Genomic DNA, 27,081 nt, shown 5'->3' on the forward strand with positions numbered 1-27,081 from the left:
GAATAATGTTGCAAGATGGCATCCCAAAACTGAAAATCTTTAGAATGCTGCTAGAATACAAACATACAAAAAGACAACCCGAAAATGGAAAACAGAACTTCTTTCCTCAACTTTCATGAAACAGTGTTGTAAAAGTATTACTTCATACAAATAATTGACAAACTGTCAACCTGATGTTACGTTACCAGGACTCTGTGCTATGGTATTCCCATTCAGAGAAGTAAAATTGTTAATACTTCTCAAAATGAAAATTATGTATTTTGATACATTTGTGTATTATACACATTTACAGAAAATTTACAACGTTTTACAATTAAAATATTATATTAAGAAATATTAATTTGTTTTGTTGGGGTTTTTTTTTGGTTTGTTTTTTACTTGAGTTCAAAATTATAAGACCTACACTCAACAACTCAAGAAAATGTCCATAATTGTTGAAAATTTTTGAAGAGTTAATGTAATAATATGGATGTTACTCCATTTCACACAGTGACTTAAATATCACAAACTTGGAAAGAGTATCCCTGTGAAATGTTACAGGTGGGCACTATAGAAAGAGCTTTGGCTTAGTCCTCTATGCCATAGTGCTAAATTACAACTAAATAAGTAAGACTATCATTTTTATTTAAAAACAAAACACACCACACTTGTTAATTACTGTACAAGAACAAATAAAATTCTATGCTCTGGCTTATCCTTTCATTTACTTGAAAGAATCAGTCATGGTTCTACTCAGTCAATGGGATTATAAAGATGAAACAAAAGAGGACTGAGACTTTACCAGTCTCTTTACAAAAGCATTCCAGAACTCACAATGCCATGCAATATTCATTCCCATATTAGCCTTAACCAATAACTAAGAAAGAACATTTAGAAGTTGCTCAGCTTACCTTCTGTTCTTAGCTGATGAATGGCATCTGCACACGTCCTCATAAATATCTGAGCATCTTGATCTATCTGATCACGCTCGGTATCTGTCATCCTCCCATATTCAGACATAATATGGCTGAGAAACAAGACAAACTGTGATTTATGAAATTCCCAACATAACACCTACAAGTATACATTTGGGATCTTCTTCCCATTCGCCATCTCCACAAAAAGTCTTTTTGCAACACTAATTTTCACAGAACAAGGAGATATAAATTATTTGTATGAGTAAAAAGTACAACATCCATCAATTCTATAGAGCTGGAAGGTTTTTTTAGAACATTTGTTTGGAGTGGTAAAAGATGTAGGAATAACAATATATCCTATATTCTCCTATATTATCCAACACCGAGCAAGTAAGGAGAAAATACAACCAGAATATAAATACTTCTCTAACTGTGCATAATTCACTTTTAAATATAAAGAAAACAAGCAGAATAGAGGAATAGCTCAAATACTGAAAAAAGTGTAACAGTTTGTAACTTATTTCACTTATGTATATTTTTATTTCCTAAATGCTGAGCTTCATTTTTAAAGTAAAATAGTTGAATTATGAAATGTGTGAATTCAAATCATAGTACAGAAGAACACCAGAAAATAACATACTTTTTTATATCAAGTAGACTAAAAGACTTATTAAAACCTGTCCATATTGTTTATTTCTTTTTTAGTTGATCCATTATACATTTAATATTTTCTAGTAGGGTTAGTATATTCTTATGCTACTACATTAGTAGAAATGGAGGCCAATCTCAAAAGGCCAAAAAATACCAGCAAGTTTGAGGTAGAGCTTTCTGTTCAAATGTTATATGGTTCCAGAATATTTGGAGGTTTACTTCAATACATTTGAAAGACTTTTTGTTCTTTCCTGTCAGTAAAATACTAATACTCTGTACATAAACACCAGAAAACCATACTATACAGAGGTACTTTAATGCCCATTCAGTTGATAGGATGTGAAAACTGTGCTACAGCATGTTACCCGATGTTTATCTTGGGCCCGTTGACCATTCAGTCATCACTGCCTGTTTTATGTCTTTAAACAGGCAAGAAAACCTAAATGAATAAATCTATTTTAACTTAGATTTTTATATGTGAAAAATTTCCCACTTGTCCAAGATATGAATAACACAACTATATTAATGCAATTAAACAAGTGAAGATTTTCACTTGCCAAATTAAGCCTTACACCCTACAGATGCCTCATGCTTCAATGCAACAATGCCAGTCTGCTGCAATTCCTGCCACAGAAATGCCTCCAACCAACTCATGCCACCCCACCTCTCTCCACTATCCTCTCCCATTATGTGCCGTACCATCAATTCCTTCCTGTACTAACAGTGCTTATCCCAGATCTCCTCCACAAATTTTTAGGCTAACTCTAATTACCCTCAGTGTTATATCAAAAGATCTTCATTCTCATCCTGCACAATTGGTTGCATACGAAAAAGGCAATGCTTAGTCCATCTGGCTTGAAAAAATCAGTAAGTGGCAGCTAATACACAAATCAGCCAGCAAACAGAAAGACCAACTAATTAGAAGTAATATTCACTGTTTTCCTCTGTTTGTTTCCAAAACTGCCACCTATTTGTCAGACAAATCCAGTTTTCCCTTCTGATTAAAACTACTCTAAATACTCTATAACTTACAGAAAACTTTCAGCAATGTTTTCAACTTGTATTTTAATAGCTGTATTGCTCTTTTCTGGTTGGGTAATAGCAGTGAGTCTGCACATACAGTAAATCCATCCCACCACCATCCTCTAACCTTACTGTAGAAAGAACCATTACTTTAAAAAGAACAGGCCAAAGAAGAGGAAAGCAACACCATCACCACAAACCATTAAACAAATAAATAATTAAACCAAGTGTATTCCATATGTCACAGGTGCAAAGACTTGCTCAGAAGTACTACCAGTAACATTATCATAGCAATGAGCTGCTGCATCACTAAATCAGGAAAGATCACGAGTCCGGATAAACCAGAAGCAACCATAAGAATTAGCCTGAGCACAAGAAAAGCTTTGGCTATTGAAGACAGATAAAGAAGAGGAAGAGAGTGCAAAATTCTTCTAGATGTTTATTCTAATCAACTGGAGAAAGCTTCATGGGAAGTGTGGACTGGAAAGCAACTTGGGTTATCTGTGATTCTTAAAAAGGAGTATTGGAAAGCAAGGAAAAGACAGTGGCTATCAAGTAGGCAGATGCCAATAGTCTAAAAAATAAAAATACATAAATTAAGAAGTTGAACTGCACAGAAAAGGAAACTTAAGATGAAACAGAAAAGAGTCAGGTGCACAAGTAGTCTTCCTGTAGAAATGACGTTGGGATACCTTGCAATTCTGCCCTTGATCAAAGAGAAGAACAGGCAATGCATAAGAGATCAACTATGCTATTTCAAGAGCACTTCACTGAGTTCAAACACAATAAAGCAGAATACAGAAAGTGCAAATTAGGACTGATTGCTACTGACAACTGTAAAGGAACATTGCATGGAGGGATGCAATCAGAAAAGGGTCAAATCCAGGATAAGACAACTGGCAAGGGATGCCAATGATAACAAGAAGTTACTCTGCAAACATTAACAAGAGAAAGACCGAAGAAAATGTTGGCTTGCTACTCAGTAGAGAAATAAAACTGTATGCAGAGAATGAAGAAAACCTAGATGCTCTTGGCTTTTTCTACATTAACTTTCATCGCTGTTAAATTTTAAGCCGCTGTTACTATTCCATTTAAATCACTGCTTCTGTCTGAATCATCTGGGCCCAATTTAGCACCTTTGACCTTCAGAAAAAAAGTAACAATTTTTAATTGATACTTTCATCAGTAATAGCAAGCACAAAGTGCTATTTTAATAACAGGATGCTGAGTGAGTGAGTGCCTGAGGAAAAGTACTGGGCAATCCAGGTCATTGCACAAGTTTATCTCAGGGTGCAGTGCTTCTGAGCTAATGCTGAAGGTAAAACTGATGGAGTATATATTTCTCCTATTTATCTACAAATGGTGCAGTAGGAGGGGAAACTGGCTTTAAAAAAATATCCCAGGTGAACACATATCCATATAGTATGCAGAACAGGAGGCAAGGCTCTGGAATAAAATAGGAAATGCATCAAATTAAAGGATTTATCCTCACTGTCAGGAGAGTTCTAGGTGGATGTAGGATAAATAATCAATTTTAAGTGCTTTGAAGAGAACAAAAAAAAATAACTGATAGCCATGACGTGAAAAAGTGTAGACTACTTATGGGGTGCAGAACCAGCTCTTACAGGGGGATGTATACTGCTATGTATCTTTAGTCAGGCCTTTGCTACTATCTCTCATGAGATTCTCATAAGCTGCCAGCAAATAAATGCAATAGAAGAAACAGGTACTGTTTAGACATGAAATGGGTTGGAAAGCTGAACTCAGAGTAGTTATAAACCAAACCAGAAGGACGTACTGAGTTGTGTTCCACAGCAGTCTATCCTAGATTTGACCCTGTTGAAGACCTGCACATATACTCCATTTCACTATCCAAGTTCCCATATAGTACATTTGCAGGGGCACAGAGTTAAGCAAATTAAAACTGCATTAAGAGAACAAGACTTTGATATAAAACAATACTGCCAACTTGGAGAAATGGCAGAAAGAATTTGAATGAGGAATGCTCAAAGGCTCTTTGCTGCAGCAGGACTAATTACCTGAACATTCTGTGAGAATGGGGGACAAGCAATTAGGAAATGGTACTTCAGAAAGACCTCTGGGATCATGTTGGATCATGAATTAAACAAAACAACAACAAATTGCAGAAAAAAAGCGATAATTTCTGTGGGATGCATAAATGCAGCACAACCCATTGCAGATAAAAAGGTAATTTTTTTTGCAGTCCCTAGCATTGGGCAGGAACTCAGTTGAAGCACTGTTTCAGTTGCACAACTCACTGCAACACCAGATGGGACAGCATCTAAAGGAGAGGAAAAACCATGACCAAAGAGAGTATATATGAAAATCTAAACATACTGTAGTCACTGATTCCAGAAAAGACTGAAGAGAAAACAAAATAAGTTAATGACAAAAAAATAAAAAAACCAAACTGGTAGCATGGATAAGGAAACAGAAAAAGCAGAGGGAAGATACACAATCTCCACTGAAGGACATACCTAAAAGCAAGCAAGTCAAGGTGTTTAGAACGACCCGCTTGTTCCATTTTTTGAATAAGTGTCAGCTATGTTCATTCCAACGCATCATCTGTGTGAACTTATTTTGCTGGAAAAGCACAGGGAAAAGTCTATGGAGTCATTACATCAGCTTCTGGAATTAGTAACTCTTTCTGCTGGTGCATGAAATATTTTCTGCTTACTCATTCAATGAAGACACTAAACCAAGCAGAAAAACTTGGTTTTCTTCCAGTAATGCTTTACAAAATAGAGAAGTAAGGTAAAAGCCTCTCAAATGACAGAACATCTCATAACAACCTGTGCAGAAGCTTCAGGTACCACAGCAGGCAGTACAGGCACATCTGAGTCAGTATTTTCAGTTTTGTAAAATACTCTGAGAAATTCCAGAATGCTGTTAGGAAGAATGACTATTTCTAAGATGTGATATATGAACCTAGTAAATTCAAAAAAAATAAACCATTTGACATTAGAGCCCTAGAGAACAGAAAAATGCTATATATTCACCCACAAAGACGATGCTAGACTTTCTTCCGAAGTTCTAACAGATCACCTACACATTTCACTGCTTCTTATAAAAACATAATTAAGTTATTGTAATAAAGCAGGCTGGCATTGCAGGGGAGACCATCAGAGACTATTTTTAGAATCTTTTAATGGTTACTGGTTTTCTTTTATTGGTTGCATCAAGGGAATACTCTCCAGAACACAGGGCATGTGCTCAACGATCTCCTATTATCTGCCAAACATGTAATTGATTTATTGGGCTTTTTTTCCAGCTTTAGTGGGTAGATAAATGTTTGTGCCAAAGGAACAGTTACTGAGCTCCAACAGTATTTATGACAAAAATAATTCTTTAATATTTTTTTCAAAGCACATTAACTGATGTAAACCACATTTGAAATGTTCAAGCACTGAACTGTACATATGGTCCACAAAAGGATGTTGTGAAGATCAGAAGCCATCCATCCCACCTCATGGAAATAAAAATAATAAATAAATTCTACTCAGAACTAACCTGCACAACACTGATGAACTATATACACACCTCTACAGTTACAAAAGTCAGTAAATGAGATGTCAGATTATCACAGAATCACAGAATGTCCTGGGTTGAAAAGGACCACAGTGATCATCTAGTTTCAACCCCCTGCTGTGTGCACAGTTGCCAACCACTAGACCAGGCTGCCTAGAGCCACATCCAGCCTGGTGGTTCTTTCCCTGAAAGAAAGATCTCCTCTCAGAGATTTGCCTTTCAAGGATGAGGTGTTCTACAATCAAAACCCAGAACTCTCCATTCATCTCCAATGTCCGGTTAAACTAAAACAGTAAGGATAACTGCTGACCTTTGAATTACCTCAGCCTAGAAAGTTCCTCTGGAGAAACTGGATACCTGCAGAGGAACATTTCAAATACCCAAGTGTGAATGCAATAATGCGAGTTCCTAGAACAACAGGTAACACAAATGTACAAGTGATCAAATGGTTCAATGATCAAGAACATGACAGAGCTCATAATGAAAGGCAAGACACAGGTTGTTCACATCAGACAACTTACCTAAGAACGAATAAGGGATCTCACCAAAGAAAGCACCGTAGGAATGTTATTACATTAATGTACAGAGAGGAAGAACATATGGAACACACAGCAATAATACTCTAAAAAAAGCAAAGGCAAGTAACAATTTTTATCTCAAAAGAATGAACAGTTTGCTTAGCAAGGAAAAAAAAGTCACCCACATCTCACTAATGTATGCAGGAATTAAGAGTTCCTGCCTCCATCTTGCCAGAAAAGAATTATTAAGAAGAGATAATTCTTATCAAAGAAGAATTTGATATTTGGACTTTACAGAATTACAAAAGTTGTGGTTTTTTTTTTTGGTTTTTTTTTTTTCCTTTTTAAAAGGTACTGATCATCACTAACTCTCACTAAAGACAGACATTTGCTGACTGTTACACTGCAAGGAAAGTCCTTAAAGACTGCGATTTAGCAGGAATAAAATTCTAACATTCCCTTTAAAAAAAAAAAAAAGACAACCAAATAAACAAAAAGGAACCACCACCATACATTTGGAAAGAAGTCTGATGGAAGAGCTTCTATATGTACCCCTCTGTAAATCAGCCTTCTAACTTCTGCTGCCAATGGAAGATGGCACCACTAAAACTTTCTGAAGTTATAATCAGAGGAGGGTAATAGCAGATAGGGTACAACAGAAAAGATGACAGAATAGAAAAATTCCCTACAACAGAAAGTTGAAAAAACAAAGTGTAAGGGTAAGACAGTGAATCCTGATGAACAGGAAAGAATAAAGATGCAATGGTTTAAAATGAGTAAGCTTAGATCACTCCATCATTCATTTAAGGTTTGCCTCTCATACATTACAGCTGACAGTCAAATCAAGAAGAGAAGTGAATAAGCAACTAGTAATTCTTAAGCTTTCTGGACTCAATTTAGGCATTTCAGCTGAATACTTAAAGCTTGACAAACTGGGTCTGGACCTTAGCTCCAATTAATCCTTTTTCCAGTTGTCTAATTTCTAGAAATATTGCTCTAAAAATGAATTAAAGATCTCCCCTGTTCAGAACACTTTATATTTGCCACCTCAAGAAATATTACTAAAGAATTCATTCTGCAAATGAATTAGTCAAATTTCATTGCCAGAATTAAGCTTCCTGCATAAATTCCTAGCATAGCTTTTTTGTACTAAAATGTAAGATCTTCCCTGTAGTTTAAGTATGCTATTAAAATTGCTGTCTTAACGAGTGAGGAATTTGTTAAGAGCACGAGACTGACAGTATGGATGCTATGGTCCTCCTTGTTTCCACAAATATGGAATTTGACAGCATATTTAAATCTGACCTTTAAGTACAAGATCAACTGCAAACAGATGAGATTCAGTTTATTATTTTGTTGTTTAAGAAAGGAAATAACACTTATTTTTCCTCTCCTTAGCTAATACCCACGGCAGTGAGAGGAAAAATCATTGAGAATTTCATGATAACTGGCTAAAAGAGTTTACAAAAAGAACATTATCAGTTTTTAGAAACCAAAATAGCTTGGACAAAATCTGTACTCCGTGTTCTCACTTCTATTTTATGCACACATTGCTAATAAAACCTAGAAGTTATCCACTGACAGTTTGTTCTTTCTGCAATTATTTGCAGTTTCCTAGCTTATACATTCACATGAAGTTTTCACACAAGAAGCTATTTCAGTATTCAGTTGGTAGCTCCATCTAGTGTTATTCATTACCTGTTCCAAAAGGAACTGAAAAGCAGAGAGCCAGACATAATACACACATATACTCTACTTTTGCTTGCTGCTTGGAAAAGCAGTTTCTCATATGCCTTCCACATAGGATTCATTTTCACTAATACTATGAATAGCTCTCATTGCCTCACATTTCTAAAGCACTTCAAAATCTTCACTTTTGAGACTTAATTTTTTCCAATAGCAAAAAACTGCTTTCAAAATCTCAGGTAAGGTGCCAGAAGAGTCCCAAGGACACCTGAGGGTACCACTGGCTGTACAGCATTACCATCACTGTTACTGACTCTTTCAAGGCTTAAGGAGGAGTTGTTTCTCAGAAAGACAGCTCTTACAATACAGACAAAGCCTAAGGAATAGCAGAGGGTTCAGTTGCACCTACTCCTTTCCCATGTGGGATGAATATCTGTCCAGATAATGCTCCTATTTTGTATCTACGAAGCCTTTTGGATAGGCATTAAATCAATATGGGACTCTGCGCCTTCAACAGATAGAGGTCTTTAAACTGTGCTTTCAACCTGGATTGCTGCAAAAGTTTTGTTACAGACAGAGTCAGAATGCAGACAGGGCTGACTTAAGCCATGCAATATTGCCACTATTCTGATGGACTGGAAAAATACAACACTAGAAATGGTGAGGTTTACAGAAGAATCTTCAAAGGAGAAAGTTTACTCACACTGTTTCATTTGGATATACAAAAAATAATGAACCAAAGTAAACCAACATGCATAACTTTCTTCTCACATGGCTGTAAAAAACAATATTTAGCAGCCTGAAGCTTTTTTTTTTCCCCCCCTGTCAAGGAAGGTCACTGCCACAATGATCTACTGTTGTCACTTCAAGAATAGCTTGCTGACATTTTCTTCAAAATGGCTGCATCCTGCAATCTGGAAACTTCATTTCTTAGAAATTCATTGGCTTTTTTCTAAAGGGTATTTCCCAGCTCTTTAATGCACCCCAGTCAGGATGCATTAACTAGGCATCTTATATTCTGCCTATTTTACATCTGATTGGGATCTGTTGTTTTTGAACCATTAATCTCAAAATAAAAAATGAAGTCCCAGAACCCTGGAGAACACCTCTTTCCCTGTGCATAACTAGGGTGCACAGATCATCTTGCTTTAAAAGATAAGGAATTGGTTAGATGGCCATAGGCAGGGGGCTACAGAGGGCTAAAGTCAATGGCTCCACGTGCAGGTGGAGGCCTGTCACAACTAGTGTCTCACAGGGGTCTGTCTCGAGAAGGGGGCTCTTCAACATCTTTAATAGTAGCCTAACCAATGGGACTGAGCGCACCCTCAGCAAATTTGCTGATGACAAGCTGAGGAGTCCAGTTGATACAACAGAAAAAAGGAAGGTCATCTAAAGGGACCTGGACAAGCTTGAAAAGTGGGTCCAGGCAAACCTAATGGGGTTCAAGAGGTCAATTATAAGGAGTTGGACTTGGGTTGGGGCAACTGAAACTAGTCTCCTTCTGTCTCAGGAACCACTTCAAAAACTTATTCTACAGCCCTTCAGAAGTGCTGGGCTCAGATTACCAGTCTGATTTGTTTCAGAACATACCCCTAAAAGCCTCTTACTCAAATTCTTAGCTACATTTTACTCAGGGCCATTTTCTTTCTTCTTAAGGAGCTTACAAGTAAGCCAATTAATAAACAATCTACATTTTTGTTTTTAGTTATTATGCCTATAGATTTTGGGGCGGTATACTTCATAAATAACAAAATGTATTAAAAAAATCAGAACAATTAAAACACAATACACACTTACCTGTATGCATTAATGTAATCCTTTCTGTGTTGAAGAAGAAAGTCTTTCAGCTTCCCAATATTGGAAATCTTTAAAAAACAACAACAAAAAAACCAACATATTTAAACCCTGTAGCTACAGATACTAATATTTGTATACATTTAAAGTTCAGTACTTCCACTTTTCAAACATAAATTAGTAAAATTCACTGTACTCGTGTATTTAATCAGCACCATAACATTTATTTTCTTTCATAATAGGATTTTCACATTTTTCAAGTAGTCAGTACATACAAGTCATCTAAAGTTCTGTTTGTTGTACGAAAGCAGAATTTTGAAAGAAGTAAAAATGCATGTCTCGTGTACAGAAAGCATAAACTAAACATTAAATACTACTAAATGCTAAACAAATACAATATAAAACATTAAACATAACTCCAAGCATAACTAAACATTAAAAATGATATCAACTGGCAATTCAAAAATCCAACATGTATTTCAGAAAATAAATTAATTTTAGATCATACAAGAAATTTTAAAACACTTTACTGATAAAGAATGATATAGATGGAGATAGATCACAGAATCACAGAATTGTAGGGGTTGGAAGGGACCTCTAGAGATCATCGAGACCAACCCCCCTGCCAAAGCAGGTTCCCTACACCAGGTCGCACAGGTAGGCGTCCAGGCGAGACTTGAATATCTCCAGAGAAGGAGACTCCACAACCCCCCTGGGCAGCCTGTTCCAGTGCTCCGTCACCCTCACCGTGAAGAAGTTCTTACGCACATTCGTGCGAAACTTCCTATGCTGCAGCTTATGTCCGTTTCCCCTCGTCCTGTCTCCACGTACCACTGAAATAAATATAAATGATATAAATACTCAATTTCCTTTAAGAGAACTTATAGGGCAAGGTGCTGTCCTTCTCCTTGGTGTTTCTGCAGCAATGCAGTGAGCAGTTTGTGCTGGGGTACTGCATGTAGCACCTGGGAATTTTTGCCAGGAGATACACCCACAGCAGAATTCTCTTTCTGGATTTCTTTTTCCATTTCTGGATTTTCCCTTCACCATGTATCTATTTTTTGCTGTAAAACCATTTTATTTTCTTCATAGAAGTCTTTACTGAGATCTTCTGAAAAACCTCCTAAGCTCTGAAATGACTTCTGCTAACTTCAGTTGAATGTAAAAGATTTGGTGTAGTGTAAGATCCTACTATGTCTTACAGAATAGATGATCTACAGAAAATGAATTTACATCAGCCACAGAAGTGAGATGGCTACCTTAACAGAACTGGAAAGAGACACGATGAAGTGAGGAAATTGTATTACTGGTAGGTATTTTCAGCAGGACAGGGAGTTGGGGGAACCTTCCTACAGCATATTCTCAAATATTCGTTAATAATTCTGTGTAAAAGCACGCAAGGGTTTTTACAATGCAATTGTTGTTTTAGTTTCCAAATACTATAAATGTGGTTTATTCTGTGTATCTGGGAAAAAGCATCAAAAGCTGTTCGAGTCTTAAAATCCTATTTTCATGCAAATGTTTCCTGTAATTAAACAAACAAAAAACCACAGCGACAGAACACAGAATGGTTTGCATAAATAGAAGATTAATATCCCCGATTATTTTTTCACAAGATCTATAGGCCTTTGAAAAAAGAGGAAAAAAACTTGGTAAGGCCACAGTGATTTGTTAAAACAAAAAACATGTTTTCCTGCACAAACACATGGGCATACATTTCCCTGTTATCACCTGTTTCCTTTTCACTACAATTCATGATAACAGATAGGAAATTTTGCTATTTTTGTGCTTTAAATTTTCCATGAGATGAACGGCACATGGAATTTCGAGCCATTCACAGCACACATCAGTAACTCCAGCAGATACCAAGTTCCCTAAAGTGTGTTAGCACTGGCAGAAGCGTTAAGGAGGGAAATACAGAAAACACGATTCAGGATCAATTGGACACAAATAGTCAATTTAAATCATTCTACAGATGTTTCTTCTGGAACTTACTCTTGTATTTTAATCTCTTTCTCAGCATGAGTATGTAATGAATTTTGCTTCATACGACTTCGCTTGATAGATAAACTAAGCTTGACTATAAAAGCAAAATCTTCAAAATAGCCATACAGTGTTTCAGTAAAACAATAATACTTAATAAGCAGAAAGTACTACAGAGAACAAAGAGTAGAACTGTAAAATGAGACACATTTGAAAACATTGACATTAATATGTGAACAAAGACTAAACTAGAAAAGGGATTAGCAAAATTTTATAAGTAATAAATCTTAATATTATTGCAATAGCTACAATTTAGGAGTGATTAACAAGCAGAAAGAATCAGAATGACAAGCAAGAACACTGTCTTACAGTAATTAATTCATCTAGTCACAAAGAGCATTCTATTTAGGCTAAAATTGTCATCGTGTGCTTGAATTGCACTGACCCCACTTTGCCTCTCCTTCATTTGTAAAGCTATTTTCATGAATTTAGAATGACACTATTATGCCCATACTCACATCAAGCTCTTAGTTCCCAAGATTTGCATCAGAAGTGAGACTTCTTGTTCTACTTTCCCTCAAATTCTAACAGCATCTCCTGTGATCTTGCACTAAGGCTATTTCTCTTTGACTTTTTCTTACCATGTAATATTGGCACTGTTTTGAATTGTTTGTCATAATCGCATACAATTAAGCATTTTTTAAATGAAAAAAAAAAAAAAAGTCTCACTAGCATAAATAAAGAGAAAGTAAATTTTATCCCAGAATACTCTCAATTCTATTTACTTATTTTAAGATTCTTCATCTTTACAGACACAAAACATTCATTATTCTACAAATATAAATCTTGAAGATATCTCCAGGGTCATCAACTAGCATTTGGTTTGGGGTTATCAGAAGCACACCATACACTCTTCAGTTATCACACTCCATTCTAAAGGTAATAAAGCATCTTCCTAATCCATCTGACCACCTTTGTTAGAATCTTACTGATCTTACTAGGAATAAGAACTATCAAATTTTCAGTTTCCTAATTAACACCTTCCACCCATCTGCTCTTGACTCAAAACAGTCCTTACCCCTAAAAGCTCTTCTTCCCTGCATGTGTGCTTCTCAGTTTACTGTAAATAGTTCTATCTGCCCATAATTCCGAACAAAAGATCCCAAGCTTTTAGTTTCTTCTCATGGGGTAGTTCTAACATTGCTTAATTTTCTTGGCTTGTTCCAGGTTGTATCCATCCTCTTCCAAAACAAATAACCAGAAGGGCATGCACTGGTGGTTTGTACTTTGCAATCCAGCTGGAGATATCTTTCTATCCACCATTTTCATTTAATTGCTTTATTTTTTGTTTTGATCTCAAACTCCATATTCTACTGTTGGATTTCCTTCTTTTCTTCAGAACTCCAAACCTAGGAATCATATACCACTTTCTGCACTTTCTGTAACAGAGCATGCTCCTCCTCTCCTTCCTCTCATCACGACATTTTAACAGCACAATCTTACTTCTTCATTCCCAAAAATAAGAACATTATTAAATTTCATTATTTTTAGGATTCAGACCCAGAATAATTCAACTATTAGTCTCCCCTCAGTGCAGTACTTCTTTCAATACAGCAGTATTGCTTCAGCCACATCTTACTTATGAAATATTTTCTTTGCAAGTCTTCTGTAGACTTCCCATTAGCACCTTATCAGACCCTTTAATATCTGACACTAGATCTTCCTTACAAAGTTTTCTTTAAGCATCAGGTTCATAGAATCATAGATTCACCAAGTGTAGAAAAGACCTACAGGATCATCCAGTCCAACTCTCCGCCAATTACCAACAGTTCTCAATAGGCAAAATATTCTATTTTAATATGACAGAAAATCGTACTCCATTGTGTCTTACTTCCCATTTATCTTTTTCCACTAAAAGTCTTCTCTGAAGCCTGGAACACTTCTGCATCAGAATAAAAGCCCTGCTGATGCCATAATCAGTTTCCCTCTGCTGACTTAATTAGAGGCATTAAATTTGCTACCCTCTAATCAAATGAGATCATCATCAACTCAATATATTTTCATTTAAAAAAAGCTGCCATCAGATTCGTGATTTCTCAAATGCACTGTGTTTGAACTCAACCCACAGATTATCTGATAGCTATGGCTTGACTTCATTAGCATTTCTAATTCCACACCCTGGTTCCCAATATCTACCTTGTTGGTTTCATTCCTCTGCTTGTCTGTGCCTTTTCCTCATTAACTCAGTTTGGACACCACACCTAAACTATTCTTAATTTGTACTAGAGATGCATGAAAAATCCACCTTTTCTCTAGCTCTCCTTTTATTTATAAGTTGAAATATTCTTTAGCCATATAGGTTATTTAATAGTTCTGGTTAAGTCACTGTGAACTTGCCAATTGTCTACTTTATCCTCACAAAGTCTTTTCCTTCGACAACAGCTTTCTTGGCCAGTCAGTCTCTCTCTTCCCAAGGCCCCCTGCTCCTTATTGCCTCTGGGCTAGTTTTTTTGTTTGTTTTTTTTTTCCCCTTCTACCTTCTCTAACTAATCCTCCAAGTACACATGGAACGACTTTAAATCCCCCTTGCATTTTAGTGTAGCCATTTTGTTTTTCCACTCTATTTACCCATCCATCGTAATCCCAACTTCTTATTGCTGTATATGCCTGTTTTGAAAACAAGTGTACCACTAGTCTACACAGCCTTCAGAAGGACAGATGAAAGCAGTCTGAAAACAAAGCACAAACATAACTTAGCACTGGCCTCCACCACAGTTCGTGGAAATCAGCTTTCTTCCCCTCTGAAAGTTTGGACTAGAGAAATAAACCTCTCCTCATAAGATAACCTATCCTCAGAAGATATCTTATGAGGAAGAATATTACAGAATTACACTCTTCTGGGAATCATAGGAATTCCTCCCAATATCACCAACATCAGCTACATTAACGCATTAACAGCATGTTCCCAACCTGCTGCTCACCACCAGCACACTGAGAGTTGTCTTATTTTTGACAAAACTGGCTTCCTACCTGCCTACTGCACTCCAGCTCTTCCTTGAGGGTCAGCACCACACAGTGAAATACTGGAATGATTTTTCTTTAATTAATCTTTTGGGAAGGGCTAATCATGTTTAAGATTAACTAAAATAAATCTGTTGCATTCATTTGGGCCCTCAAATATCTTTCTCATTGCAAGGGAGAGCAGAAGCTGGGTAGTACCAGTAGGGAATTTCCTAAAAGGCATCTGCCAAGAAAGGAAGCACATTCAGTTACAGCTTAAGAAGTTTACAACAGTAACCCCATAAGACGGTGTACAGAAATCAGACACTCCAGGTGTTACTTAAATCCTTCCCAAGTATAGCTTTGGCAGGGGAAACCCCAATGACTCTCAGCAGTGAAGCAGCAGCAATTATCCACTGGGTGGCAACACGAGTGTCAGCACTGTGCAAGTGAAAAGCACCCTATAAATTTACATTAAAGCCTGTAACACAACTTTTTAAACTTACTTTACATTCCAGTTTGGATTTTATCTTCATTTCAAAGTTTATCTTCATTGCAAATTACCTCTTTAATACACGCAGCTGTGTTTTGTTGCCACTGTAGATTTTTCAAATAACTTTTATTAAAACACGAAGGCAACTATTGCATATAATGTAGGTTCAGCACAAAAAGAAGCTGAGAATGGCTGCCATCTGCTACCACAGGTGGCATGCACAGCTCTATTTGTACTCGAGGCCTTCACTAGAAATGGTGAATGTTCTTCTGTTGAGAGATTTTTCTTACTATTTTAGAGCAGTTACATTTCTAAATAAGATAAACAGGAAAGCATTCTCTAAAATACAGCACCTTCGAAAGATGCGTATACTTTGAACAAAGATGCTGGGTGTGTTTCCTGCAGTATCTTAGCAATACGTACACCATTTCTTGCCACTCACAACAAAGAATTGATCACTCATGAAACAGTAGGTTCCAATTTGCATACGTTTAACCCACTGCAAGAAGCAGCAGCATTGTTTACGATTAAAATGATTGGAGTAGGTTCCCGTGACATATTGTAGAGGGAAGCCGACAGCACTGAATAGTCATTTCCATTGAACAAGCAGCGCTTTAGCCCATTTGCTCTGCCATCAGAACAATACACAGCTTTTTGGGACCATATAAAACTGTTGCACTTTGTACTATGTTTCTATGCTGATTTTTTACGAGATGTATTTGTTAAAGAACGCTTTAAAAATACCTAAAACTAAAACACAACAGAAAGACCCTGCAGGAGTTGTTAGAGATGCTGCGCTTGGTGTTCGACTCGGCAGCACTGAAAAGCACAACTGATGGAAGGACCTCCTTAAGCACCAAAGCAAACAACCAAAAAATCCCACTACTGCCACAGAAGTTTTACATTTAATTTTTCAGAAAACTCAAAAACACTCATCTTCAAGTGTCTTAAGTAGATTTCATTTATAGATTCATGAAAAGGTGACAACATTTTGCAGTCCCCTCCACATATAGCAAAATATTTAAGAGTTACATTCTTAATTGTTTTCAGTTCTAAACATACAATCAACCCAAACATACTCACTGCCCATTTCAGAAGAAATTAAGGGTTTCCGTGAGACATTAGGTGATCAGAGACATTAGGAGATGTGCAGACAGATCAGTACTGATAGGAGATATAGCAACGGGCAGAAGAACATGAACTTGCTTTTAGCACACACACACACACCATACACAAATTGTGTAAGTGACTAAAGCACTTAAAAAAAAAAAAAAGTTTTCTATGGTTGGTGCAAACTATTTCTGAAATCTGAAATGAAACCCAATCAACAAAATAGAATAAAAAATAATTAATATTAAATACAATTTCAACTGAAGAATTTGGGTTCTTACCTATACTATTACTGTCGAGAAAGACTAATGAGAAAGGCTTTGATACAGAAGTTATTCATATGGATGCTTTTTGCAATACAACCTACTTTTGATTACATAGATGTATGAGCTTTCTCTTATTAGTTTTAATTGCACATGAAAGACCAGATTTCATTATGTGTTCCTTACATGTAATATTTTAAGCCCTGTAAGCCAGCTGAATTCATACGGGTTTCTACAGGAGCAGACAGTATATAAAAAAAATAGATAAACAGTATCTGGATTCTACCCTTCAGAAACTCGAACTTCGGTGACAAAGCCGTGCAATTCCCTGCCACAATGCCATGCAGCAAGGTTCAAACAAAACAGCTTCGGCATTTCCTTGGGAGTGTGAACACTTGTTTAGAAGCTTTTGCTGACTCCTATTCCAAAGCTTTTGCTGCTTCCATCTGAAGCCCATTAGGTGGTGCTGTCCCACCGGCATGCACAGCACGGGAGCACGCACTGCCCCAAAATCGCCAACGTTTTCTGAAGATTTGTCTCTGGAGGGTATACATTTGGTTTAGGTTTCCACTGCCAACCCTACAGTTTCTAAACTAGGTCACGCAGATCAATTGCTCCTGTAACCTGAAACCCAAAAGAGCAACTAATGTCTAAACAACATAGGGGTGGCCATAGCTGCAGTGGGGCAGGGGAAAGGAGACAGTCAGCCTGGCTACCTCTAATCTCATGGAAATTGGGCCCTGGTTCAGTTCCTGCTTTCCATCAGCATATATGTTACAGCAGCAGACACAGGCAGGGGAAAATCGTAACTGCATTTTATTAGTAGTCTTTCGTACACAACACAGGAACATAACCAAGAATGGGCATCGGTTGTATTAAAAAAGTATGGTACACAGGATAAAACTGTTCAAAATCCAACTGTCAGTTAAAAGCCATTGAAATGAAGACTGAGTCATTTTAATCCTTCAAAGGTAAATATATTTTAAAAAAATAAACAAGAAAACTTAGGAAGATCAAATGTGTAATATTATCAGTATTTCTATAATTAAAAAAAAAAGTTTATTTTTCAGAGGGGGTGAAGGAGAGTAAAACTGAAGTAAAATTTTAAAGAACCATTAAAAAGAAAAGTATCATCCATTGTGGGATACTCAAAGATAAAATCTAGTTGCAGAATACAACAGACAGTATTTGGATCATTAAGAAACGGATTGAGAAGCCTCCACATAGCAGTAAGAGGCAAAGCCTGTTTTGCAACATCTGATCTGCAGCAGAAAATGCTTTGTTTTGCTTAGTAGCAACTTGGCAAAAATGGCAGAGTGAAAAAGCACTGCCTTGCACAGTAAAGGGGAAAAAAAGTTCACTTTTACGGAAAATCTTTTTCATTTTGTAATACTTGCTTTCCTTAGGATACATTTAAAGATCCTGCCTAGGGTTCAAAAATTCTCTCACGTTGGTTTTTGCTACTGTCAGTTCTCACCCTGAATGCTCAGCCTCCAATTACGTCCTGGGTGTGCACTTAATCATTTTAAGGTTTTAATTCACTGTTTATTACAAGTGGAAAACTTAGTAATAAACAACTTGCTCTTAGTCTAAAAGCTTCAAATCATGTCTTCCCATGCTTAAAGCATAATCCATTTACAGGAGATGTAAGATTTGGTCAAGTAAAAGATGGACAGACTATTTTTTGTTATGAATTTTTCTATTAAGAGTCAAGTAAAACTAGAAGCCAAGAGAATGAAAGCTCCAGTTTCCCATTAAATACCATAGAGACTGAAAGCACCCAGTGTTATCACTGGATTTAGGTTTTGCTGGTCTGTTATTACGGGGTGAGGTTGCTGCATTGTTTAACAATGTGTATAGTACCTACATCAGATTCCAACTGAAAAGAAGCAGTATTTTGAAGCTTTTTAATTTTTTTTTTAAGTGACTGAAATTATGATAATGCATATTATGTGTTGTAGCAAAGCATTACAATCATTTTACTCCAGGGATCTGTAAATACAGAAGGAGTCTTATTTTATAGATAATGACTTAAAAGCTAGGTTTACATTCTCAATTGGAGAACGGCAATACATGTAGAATTTAGATAAGGATGTCTGTGCTCAGTTTGTCACTGTTTTCTTTCATCTTGTGGGAGTGCCCAGGTTTGATACCCACAAGGACAGAAGTGCACCTACATACTCTGAAGATCTGCACAGGGTCAACAGGAATGTGAGATGACCCTGAGAAAAAAAATTAACAGTAGACTTTAAAAATGTACAGTCATGCTAAATGTTTTTATTTAACTAGTCTTCATTTACTCTCTCTTAGGCAATAAATACCTTCAATAAAAAAAAAAAAAGGAACATCTGATTTTACTTAAACTATTTCCCTCTTTCTTGTTTATAGTCCAACTCTAATCATAACTTTCTTGAACATTTATATTTTTTTTTACACAATTATCCAAAACCTCATTGACTAAAATATAAATTCCACAACAATTGTGGGGAATGTTTTGGTTGAGAGATAAAAGTAAATTGGTTAAAATACATATTTGCAATAATTGGCCTTTACCATCACTGTTCAAAGCACTCCACTTACAGCACCACAGTGACTCCATTCAGATTTGTGTCTGCATGAGAGATTTTACTCATCCCCTTTCTCACAGGGGAAACTCATGCAGCATTATGTATTCTTGTTTAAATATACTTCATGATGAAAAAAGATTTCCAGTCTCATTTAATACACATGCAGTAATGAAAGGTTACTCTGAGTAGCCTTCTGAAATTCAGGATCCAGAATTTTACAGCACAGTTCACATGGAGTTGCATGTGCAGCAGTTAACTCTGGGACCAAACTTCATCAGAAGTCATGGCAGAGCACACAAGCAGGTGGGCAATGGAGCACCAGCTGGGCAAGCTCCTCTCCACTGAAGCTGTGGACAAGTGGGAACTTCCCACAATGGGTCCCCTGCTCTGCTTTCAGAGCATCTTCACTTTACATTCTGTGTTTTTGCCATCTACACCAACACACCTATACACCATTGCTGTACAAACTGACATAGTACTCACCATGCTCCAAATTCCTAACACTATCAAGTATCATTCCAATGGACAAGCTCCATTTTGTTTCCATGGTCAAGGATTATGCGTGGATTAATGTACCAAGCATCTGGGCTGCACAGGGAAGGTCATTATTGTTTACCTACACAAGACATACATCAGGCACAACAGCAAATAGCTGAAAAGTAGCTATTTCTGAACACATCAGCTAACAGTACTTTGTTTCCTCCAGCCACACCATTTTGCTTTTTCACTTAAAAAAAAAAAAAAACAAAACAGAATTGTCTTATAAAACAGCAACTAAAACAAACCATGGCAGCTTTTCAATCCCACAGCATGGGCCAGAATTTGAAGCCAAGCTCAGGCTGGCTCTGGCCTGAAGCAGTACTGAGAACTGATGCAGCTTCCTTTGGACCCAACTGCCTCCTACACGAGTCAGCCAAAGCCCAGCAGCAACATCTAAGCAAAATGTCCCATAGGCAACATCAATGCCGCACATAGTTACCAGAGCCACCCATCAGCTGAGTAAGGTACCACAAAACGTAGCATGAAAACCATCTCTAGAACCCTTCTTTTGGTCACCACAAAATGCTCTTCCAATCATTTTTTATCTACCTGGGATGTACTGACTGGTTTGGCCTGTGAAAAAATGGGGGTGGGAGGATGGGGGAGACTAATTTCTACTAGGAAAACTTACAGTAGACGGTCACGTAGAAATTTTTCCCAAGAAAGTGCTTTCAGAATTAAGGAGCAGTAAGCTTCAGCTGTAATTCAAAGGGAAATCAATGCTATTCATTCACACGTGAGTAATGCTGACAATTCCAATGTACATATGTTTTCTAATCACTTAAAAGTAGGAACTCCTGACACGAATTTTAGTTGTGAAGCAAGACACCTTTTCTCTCCCCTCTCAGCTATGAATCTTATTAAGATTTCTTAAATGCCCACTTCCTGTAATTTTAATAATTTCAGACCATAATTATTTATATGTTTATGATACCTTCGGGGTATCATTACAATTATTTTTTTTTTTTAAGAATTTATACTTAGAAAAATAAAATTAAGTAATAGATTCTCTTAGGGAGAGACTGTCAGACCTGCTCTGAATAAACAATCCCCTTTACAAGTAAGCTCATGATTTATATCCCCTGTAACCACAGAAATTTATCTTAAGTTTATACAAAATAGAGTAAAACAATCTATTCAATGAAAATCAGAATACTACTGTTGCAAGTGAAAGTTAATATTCTGTTTCGTTGCATTGTTTTTTATGTTTTTGGTGGGTTTTTTTGTTTGCTTTAGTTCTGCTTTGCATGCAGCCGTAAGATTTTACTTGATGGGCTCCTTCTTACTCCTTCTTAGTCATACTTAACCAATTTGAATACGGCATTAAGACATCTGTGTACTTCAGTTTTACTTGAAATGCACATCAAACAAGATAAAAGTTGAAGATTTTTAGATGTAAGAAGCTGTAGTTAAATGCAAGAAGCATTTTTAAATGATAAAGGCAATTGTGAGAAACTGCTACGACACTACAAGACTGACAAGAACACAGCACAAAAGTTTTTGAGGCTTTTGATAAAACAAGATTGGGAATGGCAAAAAAGGAAAACACACAAATTGAAACCACTTCTATATATCAGCATAGCTAAAAATGATAGTATATAGTATGTTAAAAATGCCAATTGACGGTGTTTACAATAGGGTAAGAATATTTACGAAGTTGAATAAAACAATAAGGAACGCAATTATGGAAAAATAATGATAAAGAATCTTAAGGTTAAATTAATTAAATGTTGATAGCTCAGTTATGTAAGTAGAAGTATGGAAAAGAACTGGCCAGGTTCACACAGGTATATTTCACCAAGGCAACAAATCCTAGCTCAAAACCCAGAAAATTTTTCCACAGTGAAATAGATTGAAATCATGCCAGTGGGAACACCCAGATCAGCCATATAAATCTAGCAAAAGCTGTGAAAACAGACAGTAGAATGAACCTTCTTCAAAAGAAATGCAACCTAACAGATCACTTCTCTTGTATTTATACATGCTGTGAAAAACTGTTCTAGCTGTTCTATTATCCACGTTATAAATCCACCTCAATCCTATCAATGGGAAATTATCAGACTATATGAGAAATCATTTCGGCCTTATTTACAACTAGAATGTTAAACTCCATAAACATAGATACTCTCTCATCTATTATACAACAAACTCATATATAATTGAAGAAAGAAAAAAATAAGCAGCTCAAAAATGGAAGTTTGTATAAATACAGCAGCTTCGTAAGCCACAGGAACAATTCTGAAGTCAGCAGGACCCCTTTATATGGGCTTATTCACAGCGTAGTTTGGCTATCTGAAAACCAGCAAACCACTAGGATATTACTTGATTAAAAATACAGCAGCATTACCCATAATTTAAAAATTGATTTAACTGTTAGAGTTTGTCCTCACTGCACGTGACAAAGAAGCAAGTTTCCAGAATGGCCTTATTCCTGGCCAGAAGGAAGGAAGAGGTGAACAACTGAACATGAATGGGCAACAGTTAGATAAGTGTTGATTTTAAAGAGTTTTGTTTGTTTGTTTGTTTTTAAATCAATACATAAAATTATGCTATTCTCTACCAAAATATATAGGTGTATTCAAGACCCAGTCATCAATCTGACCAGTCCATAAGCTGTAGCATTACTGGCTTTCTCCAAACGCTTGCACCCGTACATCCCCCTGCAGAACCTCATTTTGAGCAAAACTGGCAGCTGGCTTTTAACTCACAGCCAGAAACTGAAACGTTACTCAAAGCAGCTTTAACTTTTATATTCAAGAAAACAAAGGTGATGCAAATGACACACTGCCAATATTTTAACAAGAGCTCCCTTCAAAGCACTCTCTGTGTCTCAAACAAAGAACGTATGGGACTTTTCCTGGCAAAGTAACTTCCTCATGTCCTGCACAGAGGAGTAAATTACAGGCTCTTACTGCCCCAGACCCCAGCCCTTCACACATGTGCATGCTCCAGGAAAAGCTTTGAATTCTCCCAGCTGCACACAGCACCCAGTGGCTCTGAACTCACTAACACGTTCTTCTTACCAGCACCTCAGAAGTGTTCATAAATCTCTCTTTATCTAGCAATACCCCTTAGCAGCACTGACAGTAACACATTAAAACTACACACATTTAGGGGCCAAGCTGATGCCTGCTCCTGCAAAACCACTTTTATTTGTCACCTTGGAAGCGACTGGGGCAAGCTGAATAACATAACACGCAAATATGCACTATCCCAACCCACACTAACATGGCAGATTCTGCTTCTGGGCCCCCCCGCTTTCCCCTCAATCCATAGAAGAGAATCAAGTCAGAGACTCAACCAACATTTTAACAAGAGCTCCCTGCTTACACAGATATAAGAAAGTTTGTGCTATAAGGTAAAGGGGAAGGAAGAGACCGAATGATGTGAGCATTGCAAGGCCATACACAAGCTAGTGAAACACCTGATGTTACCACAGTCTGCTTCTGCCTCCTACCTAGGTCACCTGTGTGCTGACAGCAACAGTACTGGATTACTAAAGTCTTATGCCTATCCCTACAAAGCCTTTAACTCACAGGAACGAACTACTTAACATGGCTGGTAGTGTTTCGACGGTATGCATCTACTGAGGGAGAAAACAAAACCAACCAAACAACAATAACTAAATGTATAAATAGGGGGACAAAACAGAAGTTTGTTATTTAAAATTCTGCTTTACATTTACAATATTACCTTATCAGAATATAGTAGTTTCCTAGATGAGAGATGGTATCTTACAAAAACCAACAACCACCACCAGCAGAGGACCTTCCCTATGCTAATAAAAACAGAGACAAAATAGTTTCATAACATGCTATTTCTTAGGCTTTATGTAACATTTCATTAAATCAGCTGTTTCTTGAGTGTTACTAGGGAAGGCAATTAAACATCACAACATTCTTGCATCAAGTTTATTACTCATTGGAACATTATGGCTTATTCCCTAAGAGCTAACTTAAAGTCATTGCAAACAGCATCCCTAGAAAATTAATGGCAACTGTTACACAAGATATTGATTAAGAATCATTAAGTTCAACTAATCATTAAGTTAAATTAAACGTATCAGTCGGCCTTCACTTGCCAAGAAATGCCATCCCAACAAAAGCATAGCCCAACTGGAAGTTAAAGACACTGCATTTATTGTCCTCATTGCTGCCACTAAACAGCTACCAGACACAAAGCAAACACAGTCGTAGCAAAAAGTTTGGCTGTGGTTGACTTTTGCAAAGCTCAACAACTTCTTCTGCAAACAACACACATCTTCACTGCAAAGACGGCTCTCCAACCAAAGGCTGTGTGTATAAGACAATCACATAAGGAATCACAACATCACACTGGCATTGTGCTCACAGAAGTCAGCAAGCTCAGCAGAGCACTTCTCAATGACAAGTATGCTACAGGGTGGGCTGCATGGTTTGTGGGGTAATATCGAGATGCCTGACCTCTGACTTAGCAATCAAAAGGATAACCTACATGAGCTGGTACAACTGCGTATGTATGCTTTAGCAGTAGCTGAATTGAGAGACTGAGAACTCACAGAAATTAATAAATAGCCCAAAGCATATTTTCATCATTGTTCACAGCCTGATAGAACTGGGATTCAATTTTCTTAGAGAATAAAAAACAACAAAGTTGCATTTGTGTCTTTAATCTGGACATCAATATATTGAGTGAGCACAGAGTATTAATTCTGAAAAGTTATCCTTGTTCAGATTCTTTCATAATCTCATTGTAGCAACATTAAAGACTCAGGAGATGGTTAGCCCCAATTTTCATTACATTTTAAATGATCAACCCAGTAAATTCTTAGGACTAATTTTATAAAGTTCACTGGGATAAAAATGAAGCCATAAACACCAGGTCAAGAAGTTAAATAAATAAATAAATATAGTCTAGCAACTAGACAGCAAAATAAATCTTTTAAAAACTATCAAGCGAAGCTAGAAATAAAATGAGATATAAATTCAAGTTTTAGACTGTGGTCAATTGAGGTCTAGACAAAACCCTATGTTTGTTCACTGCCTAGTCTCCAGTCTGCTCCAAGTTTGAAAAGGTAATTGAACTCAGTCTGTAATTACTGGATTAGATACAGATGGGCTCTGTACATTTCAGGGGAGGAAAGAACTGTTTTGATTCATTTTATGATTGCCTGTAAGGTCAAACTTTTCAAAATGCACTTTCATCTGCTAAATGGTTTCTCAAAGTCCCAGGGGGACATCTTCAATAACTGATGTTTTAAGCAATTTGGGTCTATCAGATCCAGTCTTTGAATGTAATACACCGTCCATTTTCTAGAATTATAAATGTGCATGTAGGTTAATTGCTACAACTCTCACATATCTCCAGAACTGAACTTTCTCGAAATACTGCAAGTTACACCTAATAATTGTTATCTATAAATATTCATATATTTATTCCTTTTTTTTTTTTTAGAGCAAAGAACATCTTTAAAGCAGGAATAAGTAACACAAATTAGGAATGCCCTTATTGACAAGTCCTTCCCATTTGTCAGAAGTTTCTGAGAACACTCTCTTAGAAACCAATTCAACAAGGCATGAATAGCCCCAGTGAATTCAGCTCACTTGTTACAAACAAAAAAATCAAAGCGTGTACCTGACTGAAGAGGTCTAAAAGCACTTCAGAAGTCTTCTCTTTTAGTACTGTCTTACAAGTATTAGACTCTAAGAATTTTTTTGCAGAATCTTTCCTTCAATTAAATTGACCGCAACTCTGCAACATATTTCAATGCAAGCAGGTTTTCATCCCACATCTGCCCCTACCTCCTTAAATGCCTTGCTTAGTTAAAAGTTCAAAAGCCCTGCAAGGGATACATAGTTCTGCTCCCAGTTAGGGGCTCTGGGAGCTACTGTAACAGCAATTTAAAGCAAAACACACAACATGCAATTAGAAGGCAATACAGTCATTCAGTTCAGAGCCTCAAAAGACAGAGGAAATGTTTGGAATAATAACAATAAGCAAACAAGTTCACTATCCAAAATGCTGAGTTTCAGTTTATTTACATTACAACCTCCTTGCTTTTAAAATTCTAGCAAGAAAGTATTATTTGTTACTAATTTAAAAACAACGCTATCACACTGGGAACATCCTTGGTCAAACATATCTTTGCAGGATCAGACACCCATAGTGTTGTTCTTTCAGAGAGTCTGCATTATCCTCAGTACCATCACTTACACAACATATGAGCTACAGCAATCTCCGTTTGTCAACAGGTGTGCTATTGCACATCATTTCCATGATGAACATTTTATTCATTTTACTTCAAAGCTTTCCACATAAGGGACAAATCCTGATGCCAGATCCAACCACCACAAGAACCCCAGAAGAAAGATGCTCCATAACATAAGAACAGCTCTCAGGGTGCCTCCTTTGACAGCAGCTTTTTTGAAGTAAGAGCCTTTATAAAAACATCACTTAGAATAACCATCACTTAGATAGAGCAATAATCACGTAGAGGCAAATCAAGAATCAAGATTTTACTTCAAAGACTGTTTCTTGTTAGTGTCAAAGACAAGTAGGCAAATGAGCATTACTCAAAAGATAAAATTAATGCAGCATTTGGATTATCTTTCTTCCCATACCTCCAGTGGATGCATCTGAATTTATTTCTTTAAAATTGGAATAATATTCAGAATAGAATTTACATGGTGCTTAATTCAATAGATTCTTATTTTAAGAGCCCTATAGGAAGGGTTTCTTGTCATTCACTCTAAGCAAAAAAAAAAAACACCTTTCTTCTGGAAAAATGTACATACTTTAATTTCCCCTGCAAAATAAAATTATACCATATATTTCAAGTGTATTGAGTGAACCATTCCTAAACCTACTGTAAATTTCAGGACAGAGACAATAAATTGTGATGCATTGTATGATAAAATGGTGAAGTCACAGTCAAACCACAGCACTGTGCTATCTATATGCCACAGAGAAAAATAAATATAGAACCCAGTCACATTTTAGACAAACCAGTTAACTCCCATCTTTGTACAT

At 36.7% G+C, this 27,081-nt stretch overlaps 1 protein-coding gene across 1 annotated transcript in view; it reads right to left on the reverse strand.

Annotated features, from left to right (window-relative positions):
- The window catches only part of STX18 (syntaxin 18), a 54,245-nt gene that overhangs the window by 18,423 nt on the left and 8,741 nt on the right, over nucleotides 1-27,081 (reverse strand). Inside the window, exons 2-3 of the mRNA XM_085223484.1 lie at nucleotides 10,121-10,188; nucleotides 891-1,006 (exon numbers count right to left, since the gene is read on the reverse strand). Coding sequence (XP_085079610.1) covers nucleotides 891-1,006; nucleotides 10,121-10,188 — 184 coding nt within the window. The remainder of the gene's footprint in view (nucleotides 1-890; nucleotides 1,007-10,120; nucleotides 10,189-27,081) is intronic.

The sequence above is a fragment of the Meleagris gallopavo genome, chromosome 4 (genome assembly GCF_905368555.1).
Source record: "Meleagris gallopavo chromosome 4, MGAL_WU_HG_1.1, whole genome shotgun sequence".
Taxonomy (NCBI): Eukaryota; Metazoa; Chordata; class Aves; order Galliformes; family Phasianidae; genus Meleagris; species Meleagris gallopavo.